The sequence below is a fragment of the Gloeophyllum trabeum genome (genome assembly GCF_000344685.1).
Source record: "Gloeophyllum trabeum ATCC 11539 unplaced genomic scaffold GLOTRscaffold_00001, whole genome shotgun sequence".
Lineage (NCBI taxonomy): Eukaryota > Fungi > Basidiomycota > Agaricomycetes > Gloeophyllales > Gloeophyllaceae > Gloeophyllum > Gloeophyllum trabeum.
This window is the reverse complement of record NW_006920410.1, coordinates 1,862,292-1,873,972: the sequence shown is the minus strand read 5'-3', so window position 1 is coordinate 1,873,972 and position 11,681 is coordinate 1,862,292. Positions and strand designations below refer to the sequence as shown.

At 52.8% G+C, this 11,681-nt stretch overlaps 4 protein-coding genes across 4 annotated transcripts; 3 read left to right on the top strand and 1 right to left on the bottom strand.

Moving 5' to 3' along the window:
- The first annotated feature begins 716 nt into the window (after positions 1–716).
- On the top strand, positions 717–1,997 carry GLOTRDRAFT_135211 (uncharacterized protein). Its single transcript, XM_007862740.1, has 4 exons — positions 717–1,050; positions 1,110–1,238; positions 1,301–1,373; positions 1,434–1,997. Exons 1-4 carry the CDS (start codon positions 920–922, stop codon positions 1,497–1,499), a joined length of 399 nt encoding a protein of 132 aa, XP_007860931.1. The 5' UTR covers positions 717–919; the 3' UTR covers positions 1,500–1,997.
- GLOTRDRAFT_102290 (uncharacterized protein) lies at positions 1,615–5,510 on the bottom strand (the record flags this gene model as incomplete). Its single annotated transcript, XM_007862739.1, has 12 exons — positions 1,615–2,115; positions 2,176–2,506; positions 2,594–3,144; positions 3,200–3,361; positions 3,416–3,589; positions 3,647–3,844; positions 3,896–4,063; positions 4,114–4,337; positions 4,396–4,500; positions 4,554–5,238; positions 5,292–5,431; positions 5,498–5,510. The coding sequence occupies 12 exons, from the start codon at positions 5,508–5,510 to the stop codon at positions 1,615–1,617; spliced, it is 3,252 nt and encodes a 1,083-aa protein (XP_007860930.1).
- A 280-nt stretch (positions 5,511–5,790) lies between these two features.
- GLOTRDRAFT_113145 (phosphoglycerate mutase-like protein) lies at positions 5,791–7,018 on the top strand. The gene is made up of 9 exons (XM_007862738.1): positions 5,791–5,869; positions 5,924–5,948; positions 6,005–6,011; positions 6,068–6,149; positions 6,203–6,413; positions 6,469–6,529; positions 6,583–6,706; positions 6,758–6,786; positions 6,841–7,018. Exons 1-9 carry the CDS (start codon positions 5,827–5,829, stop codon positions 6,913–6,915), a joined length of 657 nt encoding a protein of 218 aa, XP_007860929.1. The 5' UTR covers positions 5,791–5,826; the 3' UTR covers positions 6,916–7,018.
- A 103-nt stretch (positions 7,019–7,121) lies between these two features.
- Positions 7,122–11,193, top strand: GLOTRDRAFT_52801 (uncharacterized protein). The gene is made up of 7 exons (XM_007862173.1): positions 7,122–7,654; positions 7,723–8,298; positions 8,349–8,597; positions 8,656–9,456; positions 9,508–9,594; positions 9,654–10,528; positions 10,766–11,193. Exons 1-7 carry the CDS (start codon positions 7,220–7,222, stop codon positions 10,827–10,829), a joined length of 3,087 nt encoding a protein of 1,028 aa, XP_007860364.1. The 5' UTR covers positions 7,122–7,219; the 3' UTR covers positions 10,830–11,193.
- The last annotated feature ends 488 nt before the right edge of the window (positions 11,194–11,681 follow it).

Here is an 11,681-nt window from a genome sequence, read left to right as displayed (position 1 = left end):
AGGTAGAGAATCCACGACAGTTTCCCTGACTGACAGGCCGTGGCGAACCCTTGATAAAGTTCAAGGGGGCTTTTGACGAGGACTCAACGTGGCGGTTACCGATATGTTGCTTGCAGGTCACAATAGCCTAGCAGTGATATAGTGCCGGAATTAGAGTCCTTCGATGAAGCGCTTTTCTCATCGTTTCGGAGCCGTGTCGTGACTACGGACATCCCAAGGTTGGTCCAGGCTCCATCCACTAGCTCAATATAGTTCCCTTGTACGGTCGGTTGACTCGGCGTACATTCTGGAATACAGTTGTGCGGGTTGTAGTCCTCTCACGTTCGCCTGTCATCTTGCCACATCTGTTTGAATCAATCATGACAAGTGAACAGTCTGTGTATATTGACAGTCGCACCACATCATCTTCTCCCTCCCGAGCATACTATGTGATATGTCGGGATTCATAGAAATGTCGAACGTTACTACTTCTGTCTCAATCAATCGTTGATGTATTTGGACTACAACCGTCTTATTACAGCCGTTTGCAGTTCGATGGGCCCATTTCTCGAAAATCATTTACAGTCGGACCATGCCGGAGAGGGAAATTAAAGTCCCCCAGGCCCCAATATCAGACCACTTGGACTTCTTTTTCATTTCTGGGACGTCCCTGGCACCATGTCCGACACACTCCGACTATACGTGACTTTCTGAAGTGACGGCCTATCGATCTGCAAGCGGCTGTAGCATTACTTCCCACCTGTGGGCGTCCACTATCTACGAGAGGCATACATGAAGGAGCTTCCGAACTCTTCACGGACATCGACATCCACTTCACGTAGGATAAGCGGTCGTGAGAATCATACTCCAAATCGGTCAATTTCGAGAGACTGTCCTGCTACACTCCTCCCAGGGGCTTTCTTCATTGTAGGCGTGCAGGATGTCGGACACTCAAACAACCGCCTCGAACAACACGGGCCTGTCCTCTGAACAGACCGTTATACCTGTTGCCCCCTCCGCCAACGGTCGTGCGTCGGGTAAGCCTTGGAAGTCCCGCAAAACGGCCATCGTGTATGTGACATCCTTCATTCGATCCTGCGACTCGCTGCTAACCACTTGACCACCCACAGGCGCTCGACCCTGCCCGACGGAGTGAAGACCAAGAAATGGGAAGACCGGATGGAGAAGGCTAAGAGAGAGCAGGCCATGAAAAAGCTGCAGGCGGAATTGAAAGAAGAGAAGCAGGCAGAGATTGCTCGGTCAGTGTGCTCCCAACATATTTGATGGGCACCTGTCTGATGCCCTTGTTGTGCCCTGATAGGAGACGAGAGATAACCCAGGAAAGGAAGAAGATGGCCGAGGAGAGGCAAAGAGCAGAGGACCTAAAGGCGAAGGTACGCCGTCCTTGTTTTGCAACTCGGCTCACACAACCAACCATTCCGCGTTCGGTATAGATGGGAGCTCGCAAGGCTGCGAGATTACGCCGCAGAGCCGGGAGGACGAAGAAAATCAGTCATTGATACTCTCGGCTTTTCCGTGTCTGTGGTCATCAACGATGATGCTCTGCAGCACTCATGTTGGGTATTACAATCATTTTTTGGGGATATCCTAAGCAGTCCGACACATCAAGGGCACCTACAGTTCCCAGCTGGAATCCATCTCGCCCTCCTTCACGAAAGGCTTATCCAAGCCAACTACCACGCTCTCGCAGAGCGGACAGCTGCTCGCTAGCACTTCGTCCAACTCAGCTCGCAGCTTCTCCGTCTTCTTGCCCCCGTCCTTTTCGGTCTCCGTCTTCTTCCCCCCCATACCGGGTATCCAGCCAGGCGCGGAAACAACGGAAGCCAGAGCGTCGGGTACGATCAGATCCCGCAGGCGATCACCAGCGGAAAGTAGATTCCTGCCAATGGCATTGGCCGTTCTTGTACCGTTTTGTAGCGGGTTTGTTAGATTGGTGAAATTAGCAGATAGCAGTGTGCGCTGCGAAAGTGGTTGTCGAGGCCCTTGTCCGCCTGGAGAAACCACAGTCGGAGTGGTGATTGTGGATCGATCGACCGACTTCTGCGTGTTCTTCATCAGCTCATTCTGAAGGGCTAAGATGCGGCGCAAGGCATGCGCGGGAAGGTATTCTTTAGCCTGTGCTCGGTGATAGTTTGTCAGGTGGTGCGGGTATACACTGAACGACATGTAACGCACCAGACCAATGAGACAATCGGCATGGAAAGTATGCTGACACGGGAAGACGTAAAACTGTCTTGTGAACAAGAGCTGGCCGCATGTCGAACAGCATTCTCCCGCATCCAGGGTGACAAACCGGTTCCTCAGCGCGGCGATGTCCTGTTTGATGGCTTCTGCGTTGCGGGTTGCTTCGTCCATCTCGCCTTTCAAGGTCTCGATGTGGGCTGCATAACCCTCCAGAGCATTGCATATCTCGTCCTTGAAGTCGTCGATGACAACGAAATCTGGGAAGAATGGCAAGATATCCTCGACCTTCAGAAGGTCAGTGTTCTCCAGGAAGCGCATAGCCCTACGACATGCCATGAAATGAGAAGGTGAACACCAGAACTGACTGAGTACTTACGTTTTGATGTCCTTTTGGTCTTGAACGACGTACTTGGCAATCTTGAGCCACAGTTTCTTCCTCAGTTGCAGGTCATTGTCAGGCATGTCCGCGTTGATCTGAGCAAGCTCCAGGTCTCCCTTAGCAAGCGCCAGATCGACGCTATTCTCCCATAGACCCATCTTAGAGTAGATGTGCACGCATGGTTGGATACGATTGGCCTGCTTGCATAGTCGCAAGGCATAATCCAGGTCATAGTAGGGTTTGCCGGTCATAGGATCCGTGGGTGCATTAGACAGGAATTTCAGTAGAGGGCCATCTTCGTCTGGAGAAGGCTGTAATGAAGGAGAGGGAGCTGCGTAGAACGTGATCAGGAGATTGTGAATGATGGAGGACGTGTTCTGCTGTTCGAAAATGACATGATTGAGATACCGGATAGCCTGGTTCCCAACGAGCGGGTCGCGAGGGAGATGCTGGAGTCGCAGGAGAGCAGGTACAAGCCGCAAAGGTTCCAGGGCAGGCTGTCGAAGCCACGATTCTACTGTGTCTTTCGGAGCGTGCCGAACAAGGACAGGACTAAACCGATAATACAATTCGAGATCTGTCTGAAGAGGAGTCAATGGCCCCGAAATAGATGTGCTGATGACTGAGTAAGCACACCTGCCGGTTCAAGACATCTATAGCCTTGATCCACTCTTCCTCAAGGATCCAGTGTTCTATCACTCGGTCGTAGTCGCCAATGGTAGTCGCATAGTATATATACATGTCAGTACGCCCATGGCCTTGAATAAGATCATAGACGGTTTGGGGGTCCAAGTTAGCCTACAAGAGTTTAGTTGGGGTCAACCGCAGTATCCTACAATCCTGCAAATATACCTTGTATGTCACAAAGAAGTTCTTCAGATCCTCCTCTACTATCTTCCTTTCTGTCTCCAAGTTCTCCACGTCGTGCGAGACAGACTCCGAAGCGACGACGTCGTCGAGCTCGTTACATTTGCTGAGGTAGAACTCAACGAGCCAGGTCGCCAGGATCATGCGTTGCGTCAGTTCCTAAAGATCATTAAAACGTCAGACTTGTGCTCTGCTAGAATTGTTGGTTCCACTTACGCCTTTCCGGGTCTTTTCTAGGCGCGAAATGAGATAGGCCCGTAAGGCATCGCGTTCACCCGCGTCTAGGAATCTGAGAGTGACCTCTTCGAAGCTGGCAGAGCACTGGGAGTAAGCTTGTGCAGCTTGGAAGTACCTTCCTTCGTTGAATAAGGCATTGGCATGCGCTGACAAGACCCGATCCCTTTGTCGTGCTGTCTAGAAACGAGTTCGTGGGCAGCAGAGGTACAATGTTACAGAGCGATATACCTTCGCATACCGTAGGGACAGATCATATTGACCTCTCTCTAGATAGACCTTCCAGACATCCCGGTCTTCGTTGCCAACCACCAGTTCGAATAGAGACTGGTCGGTGTATACCCAGTACGTCTTACGTACAGGGTCTGCAGCCAGTCCCTTCACCTCCTCGTTTGGTTTCTAGGGAACAGATCACTAAGATATCCTTGGGCATTATAGGTCGCACTGACCAAAGGCAGCATCTCTTCGTATGACAGCTTCTCATCCAGGTTACAGATGGCCGCCACCCGGTCCTTGTAGAGGAGGAGGAAATGGAACTCTGTTAGAGCTATTGATTTGGGCCACTCTTGAGGGGAAAGACCAGACAGGGACGGATACGGGAGCATCTGAGCATTGTCAATCAAGTTGTCTGACGTTGACTCGAAGTTCAGAGTGCCATGGTAGATTCCGAGAGCTACATAGGTATATCTGCTGAGTAATTGAAAGATTGTTGTAGGTAGATGTAAGCTCACAGGCCATCCATGCCATAGTCTTGGGCAGCGATAAGACTTGCTCGGCGTCAGGAGTATAGACATGGAGTTCTGAATGGTCTAAACCGCCAGGAATCTCAAAAATGGCTTCTCGAAGTCAGCAATCAGATTCACGCGCTTATGGGTACTGATATACCGACTTGGTGCAACATCTCTGTAGCTCGCGAACAAGTTGGAGAAGATCCGCCCTCCCTCCTCAGTCCGTCTATCCGGGACCCCGACGAACTGGTATATTCGAGAAGGCGTAGTAACGATAACCAATGCTCGTCTTGGATCAGAGGCCGGAAACAAGTCAAACTTGATGCCAGTGACCGGATGCCGCTCGGGCAGAGAGAATAGCGACTGCAAATACCGTTCCTGAGACTTGAAGAAGTCCTCTTCTGCGTCAAGAACAGCTTCGTATATTGTGCCATTTCTCGCACCGATGAGCATCTCCCGCGTCGACGTCGAATGAGACGAGAGCAGGGCAGCTTTATTCCAGGCTATGCTCTCAATGACCATCTTGAAACCCTTCAGTTGCCGGGGCTTCTTCCAAGTCCGGTATAGATACCAGTTCTCTCCTTGCGGAGACGTTACTATGATGTGTCGGCCGGAAGGGTCCATGAATATCTTGGATACGGACATCTCATTGGTCTTCCGAGGAATTTGGATCTTCATGACTTGATCGGCATGGGCGAGGGCAATGAGGACGATGGTATTTGATGCCAAAGCCATGGCGAGGACGTCCGAGGATACTGCCATGGAAACTAATGGTGCTGGTAAGGTGTATTGGACCCGCCCAAGCTCGAATACAGGGCCTGCAGCAGCGGCAGGGTCGGTCTCTTCCTTTGGATTTGCTCTGTCACTCAAGAGACGTGCAGCGAGTTCGGGAGACTCACCCCCAAGGCCGCCTCTTCGAACTCTTCTCGAAAGTCATCTCGTTCGTAAGGCGAAGGCTCAAATCCCTCATACTGGACTTGCGGAAGGGCGGACGCGCCATGGCCAAGTCCCCCGTTGGGCGCAGCAGCGTGTTCAACGACTATTTACAGATGATTTCAAAGCAAAGATGAGTCACGAGTAGCTGCACTAGCAATAGATTGCTTACATTCGTCGAACATGGCGAAGGGCGGCCGACCTTTGACGGCGTGCTGAGGAACAGCGCACAAGTATACGATCCCGAAAAGGCAAGAGGAGGCGGCAGAGACGATGTCCGGGAGGTGTCCGAGGACGTCTCCGTGAGTATTGCACTGCTTCTGACGGTTGTCTGACGGAGACCGTGGCAGGTCCGACACTATTTCCGGGCCAGGATGAGATCATCGTGCCCCTGCACCGTCAGATCTTTATCAGTCTGTCCGCCAACATGAATAATAATACTCTTGGTTATATACGCGTCTCTTCCCTGCCACTCCTTCCGCGTCCAACCCATTGTCAACGATGTCTCAACGACCGGTGCCCCGTCTATTGCTAATTCGACACGGTAAGCAACTGTGTTGTGGACGGTTCACTTGGCTTACATGCCGAGTTCAAATAGGGGAAACTGAATGGTCTCTGAATGGGTATGTGTCTCTCCCGAGGTCCTTATCATCCACTGAACGCGGGAGGGCATCCCTAGACGACATGTGAGTTCGTTCAACGTCCACTGACGGTCGGAAATTCAATACCCTGGCGCTACAAGACGGGTCGGACGGACATCCCCCTCACGGCGAGAGGCGAACAGCAAATACTAGACAAACGAGAGAAAATAGTGGGCGATGGCAGTAAGTCTGTCAAGTAATCCATGTCTTCCGCATCAACTCATATCCCAGCGAAGAGCTCATCGATCCAAAGAATCTCTGTCAGGTGCTCGTATCCCCGAGACAGAGAGCTCACAAGACCTTCCACCTCCTCTTCGACCACCTAGACAATCTTCCTAGTCATATTTTCACCGAAGAGGTTCGAGAGTGGGATTATGGTGATTACGAAGGGATGTTGAGCTCGGAGATCCACGAGAAAGATCCCAATTGGAACATATGGAGGCACGGGTGTGTGTGCCTATCGCTCAAGTCATAGTGATTTCTTTTACATATGTCATGTCAGATGTCCAGGCGGTGAGAGCACAGAAGACATAGGGCATCGGGTTGATGGAGTTATCGAGAGGGCGAGTCCTTCTCCACTTGTGCGAGCATACCGCTAATACCATACCGTCGCCAGGTTCGGGAGTACCATAGGAAATATTACGAAGAAGGAGTCGGTACTCGTGACGTTTTGATCGTTGCCCATGGCCATTTCAACCGCATCCTGCTAACTCGATGGGTGAACTTCCCTCTGTCTCTCGGTGCGTGAGCTACCGGCATTATTGCTGGTTAGCGATTGACTTTATCCGCAGGCACTCATTTTAACGTTGAACCCGGAGGAGTACGTGGCTGACTATATCCGAGATACGATGCATGATGCTGATTGTACCTCTAGGTTGCGGTGTTAACCTACAACCACCACAATCTGAATGAGCCCGCCGTGAATGGTTTGAATTTGTACGCAATGTAGAGGAGTATCGTCGGCGTCTTTTACAACCGGAATTGTCGTGCTCTAGAGATCGTAGAATGGCACCTCTTCATTGTATGCGCCGTGAATATGAAATCAACGGAAGAAAAGTAATTTACGCCTGGCGCATTGTGGCGTGGGTTGTGGCCTAACAAGGCAATAATTAGGCTCGGTTTGGTCCGGCGTCAAGACGCGTCCTACGCGTCTTGGGATCTCTCCGGCCAGCGTTGTTCCCTGAGATTTTCGACTCCGGCAGCGGTGCTGACCTGTCTTTCCTTTACCGATACCCCTGCTCCTGACTTGACTTATGGCTGAGGTAGAACCGAATGGAATCCTGCCCGCGGAGGACATGAAAGATCAAGAGGTCGCTGAATCAGATCAAACCGAAGCTAATTCATCTAATCCGGAGCCTGCAGTCGATGGCGAACATGAGGCATCCAGTACGGTCGAAGCTGAAGCTGAAGCCCTGGAATTGCCTGCTAATGGCGTGTCGGTTGACGAGCCGCAGCAAGATGGCGCTGAAGTGAAGCCCGAACAGCCTGAGGCCACGCAGCCAGACGACTCATCAGCCGCCGTGGCAGCGGTCGAACCAGAGCCTGCTCCTGCTGATAGTGATAAGAAAGAGGAGACGCCAGCACCCGTGCCTAAGAGCCCTACCAAGACGAAGACTACAACTAAGGCACCTGTGAGCCCGACCAAGCCGGCTACAGGGAAGGGTGCTTCCACGCCTTTGGTTAAGAAGGTGCGTCTGCCAGCCCGCTTGAGTGCGTGTCATATCGGTGATACAACGTGCGGCGCACGTCCTGCCAGATCATCAACTCCGGGACTTTTGGTTCGGGTGCCGTGAAGGCTTCTCCGCCCACCGTCTCTAAGCCCTCTACCGCTACCTCCACTGCGACAGCGAAACCCCCAACGGGAGCGACATCGACGCTTAAGAAGTCTACCAGTGGTTCAGTTGCTACGAAAGGTACTATGCCGCCGCCTTCCACGACCAGATCCAGTACCGCGGCTCCGCAGCGCAGGCAGTCCGTCGGTCCCAACGCGCCTAAGCCTGCCGCCCCCTCTACAACTCGGGCTTCGTTGGCATCCTCAACCTCGGCGAAGCCAACGACTACCGCCACACGGCCAGCCTCTGGACGACCCTCCGTTGTCTCCCCTGCAGAGTCTAGGGCGACGGCCCCGGGCACTACTCCTCGTCCTCGCGCCTCCGTGTCCGATGTTGTTGCTCCCAAACGACAGGCAAGCACAAGGCCGAGTCTTCCAGCTACCTCCTCCCGGCCACCATCCTCTGCATCCATCCGGGCAGCACGGGTCGGTGCATCTCCTTCAATTTCATCCTTGAAGGATATCAAGGAGGATGGGAAAACCGTGGAGTTGCAGAACAAGGCATGTTATTGTATCGCTATAGACTGAACGAGTCTGACGTCGTGCTTTAGCTTAAGGAAGTCGAAGCTGCTCTTAAGTCCAAGCTTGACGCTATCTCGAGCCTCGAGTCAGAAGCCTCGCAGTTGAAGTCTTCTCTGGACGCTGCTCTGGCCGATGCCGCATCTAAACAGCAGACTGTTGACGAGCTGCAAGCGGCCAAGACGAAGGCCGAGCAGGAGTTGGTGGAAGTGAAGGCTAGTCTGGCTGCCCTGCAAGATCAAGGTGACAGTACCGCTAAGCTCGAGGCTGTCCATGAAGAAGTGAGTTTCGGTTCCATACGTTGATGCGGGTATCGCTAATAGCACTTGTGTCTGGAAGCTTGCTGCTGCCAAGGCCGCTGCTGCCACGCAGAATGTCCTGGTGGAGAATCTCCAGTCCCAGATCGAGGCCTTACAGGCAGAAGTCGCGGCAGCGAAAGAGAACCTGGACACCCTCCGAGCTGCGAATGAATCTGCTAATGCAGAGGCCGCAGCGGCTGCGTCCGTCGAACACGCTGCCCTTGAAAAGGCCAAGGCAGACCTTGATGCTATTCAAGCCGAGTCCGAGGCGTTAACGAAGGTGCATGCTGAAGCCTTAGAGGAGGCTCAAGCTCGCATTCGTGAGCTCGAGGACAAGGCCGCTCGGGCGGATGCATTGGGAGCGGAGGTTGAAGAGCTGAAGGCCGAGAAGGAGGAGAGTGCGACCAAACTTTCGGAGCTTGAGATCGAGATTTTGGAGCTTAAGGAGATCCAGGACAAAGCCGAAGACGAGCGCGCTGAGTCCCTCACACGCATCCAGGCTTTGCAGCAGCAAGTAGAGCAAGCCTCTGCCGCTACGCAGCAAGCAATCGAGGAGGCGAAGGCCAGGGAGGAGGAGCACTCGCAGAAACTAGGTGATGCCGAGAGACTCCGCACCGAAGCCCTCCAGGCTGCTAGCGAGGAGCAGGCGAAACTTGCCGCTCAGCTTGAAGCTCTCAGTGAAGAATTGGCGCGGGCTCAGGCCGCTCACGAACAGGCCAAGGCGGAAGCTCAGGCCGCTGCCGAGGAGCATGCACGGAAGCTCGAGGAAGCGGAGAAGGCTCACTTGGACAAGCAAAATGAGCTTTCGGAAGAGCTGGCTCGGGTGAAGACCGAGTTAGAGGTAAGTGACCGCTTAGGGTTGCCATGGCAGAGTAGTAACCCAGTGCTACAGGGTCAAGAGGCTGTTTACAACTCGAAGGTCGATGCCGTGAAGGCGGAACATGATCAATTACTTCAGGAGGCGTTCGAGCGTGCCAAGGTAAGTCGATTGCTTGACCTGTTTATACTATTACCTTGCTCATCGTTACACCTTATTAGTCTGAAGCTGGCTCGGCCCACTCCCAAGATCTCCAAGCTCTACGTGCTGAGTCTCAGGCTACTATCGAGCAACTTCGGGAGGCCCACCAGACGACTATTGAGGGCTTGAAGGCTGAACATGAAGCTGCCCTCGAGTCGCAAGTGAAGACCTTGGAGAAGCAGATTACTAGCTTGCAACTGGAGCTGAAGGCTACTCAGGATGATCTGGCGAAGGCAAAGGCTGCCTTGGTGTCCGCGGCTCCAGAAGTGGAGTCCCTGAAGGCGCAGCTTGAGGAAGCGCGCAGTGCCGCGTCGTCAATTGCCTTATCGTCCCCTGAGCAAGCAGCCGAGATCGAGCGGCTGACGAAGGAGCTCGCGGTTACGAAGGATGACCTTGCTGCGCTGTCTGACGTTCTCAACGTCACCAGGGAGTCGATCTCTGAGATGTCTACCAACCACATCAGGGAGTTGGAGGAAGCCGCCAAGACCAGAGCGGAGGAGGTCATGAAGCTCCGCGCATCTCACGAAGAGGAGGTGAACGCTCTGCTGAAGGAGAAGGCCGACTTGCTCTCCAGGTTATCTGACGTCGAAGGGGAGCTGGCTACAGTAAAGGCCCAGATGGCCGCGGGACCTGTCACATCGCCTACCCGTCACAGCAATGGGCACGCTCGCACGCCGAGCGTTACGAAGGATGAGTTACAGAAGATGCACGAGGCGCATACCCTGAAACTCAATGATCTCCAGGCGGAGCATGGTAGGGCAATGAAGGCCCTCCGCGAAGAGCTGGAGATGGCTCAGGCAAGGGCTGACGAGTTGCAGCAAGAGGTCGCGAGGAAGGCGATGGAGATCCAGTATCTGGAGCAAGACCAGGAGGAGAGTCAGGATCAGATTACTCGGTATGTCAAACTCTTTGGACTAAAGAGCTTTTTGGGAGGAATAATCGCGCTGAGCGTGGTCTACGGACTCCTTTGAAACAATTCTCTCCTTAACTATTGATTCATCACACTCATTTCATGGACACTCTCTTATCTCCACGTTACATTTCTTATCTACCCGTTTAATTCGCTTGGTTCCCTAAATTATTCAATTCGTCGATGGACCTTTTCTTATTCTGACCTCCTCGCGTAACACAGATTGAAGGAAGACGTGGATCATCTTACCGAGCTGGTACGAGCAAAGGAAACCGCATCCCAGTGAAGAGGGCCTCGTCGCGTCAGCGCGACGAAAACACGCGGATACGGCATGTCCAACACGCACACCCCTGCTGTCTCGATACCCCCATGCTCTTCAAGTTCTGGTCAAGACCCCTGACTTTGCTTTCCTTATTCTCTGTTGTTGCGTCCTTTCCCGTTATCTGGAACATATTGTCGCTGTTAACGTTCATCGCAAATATCCATACTATAGTTGTGATCACTATGCAAACCTCAGCTCGAGACGTCGTTGTAATAACCGGTACCCTCATTTTATCATACCCCTTACCCATTTCCTCATACGTAGTGCGCTGCTGCGTATAATTTGTTCTTACCCGTCGCGTTCCTAATGAAACTCTTGATCAGACTGCTGCTGATGATTGTGATCTCCTCCAGCCTCGGCCTCTCAGTGAAGACTGTGCAAGCTACGGTATTTAAGGAAATGAAGCTGTAATCTCAATCGAAGCAACCGGTACCGTCATGCACGATGTAAGCGGCAAGGATCGACAGTCAAAATGTTTGGATGACAGTGTCGCGATCGGCAGATATCCCAAGTTTGTCCTATAAGGGCACCTCTATTCCCCACCAACTTCTTTCGCCTCGGGAGCATGCTCCTGCTTTATGTCTCGACCCACATAAAGAATGGCATGTTCCAGCTCTGTCCGACTGTGAAAGTATGGACGGGCAGTCCGGGTCCGAAACAGTTATTAGCCGAGAGTCGGACAGCAATCACGGACAACTTGCGGGGTCGATGGCACTGAGACATAGCACCGATAAAGTACGAGTCCGGTACCCTTCGGAGGACGTTGTGGACTGAGTATTTGTGGTCGTTTATGATATACCATAAGGGAACTGCGGC

Coding starts and splice junctions, on each gene's coding strand:
- GLOTRDRAFT_135211 (XM_007862740.1), top strand. CDS start 920: ATGTCGGACACTCAAACAACCGCCTCGAACAACACGGGCCTGTCCTCT. Junction 1,239..1,300: donor AAGCAGGCAGAGATTGCTCG/GTCAGTGTGCTC, acceptor GTGCCCTGATAG/GAGACGAGAGATAACCCAGG. Junction 1,374..1,433: donor CAGAGGACCTAAAGGCGAAG/GTACGCCGTCCT, acceptor CGTTCGGTATAG/ATGGGAGCTCGCAAGGCTGC.
- GLOTRDRAFT_113145 (XM_007862738.1), top strand. CDS start 5,827: ATGTCTCAACGACCGGTGCCCCGTCTATTGCTAATTCGACACG. Junction 6,414..6,468: donor TGGAACATATGGAGGCACGG/GTGTGTGTGCCT, acceptor ATGTCATGTCAG/ATGTCCAGGCGGTGAGAGCA. Junction 6,787..6,840: donor TTAACGTTGAACCCGGAGGA/GTACGTGGCTGA, acceptor TTGTACCTCTAG/GTTGCGGTGTTAACCTACAA.
- GLOTRDRAFT_52801 (XM_007862173.1), top strand. CDS start 7,220: ATGGCTGAGGTAGAACCGAATGGAATCCTGCCCGCGGAGGACATGAAA. Junction 9,457..9,507: donor GGGTGAAGACCGAGTTAGAG/GTAAGTGACCGC, acceptor CCAGTGCTACAG/GGTCAAGAGGCTGTTTACAA. Junction 9,595..9,653: donor AGGCGTTCGAGCGTGCCAAG/GTAAGTCGATTG, acceptor ACACCTTATTAG/TCTGAAGCTGGCTCGGCCCA.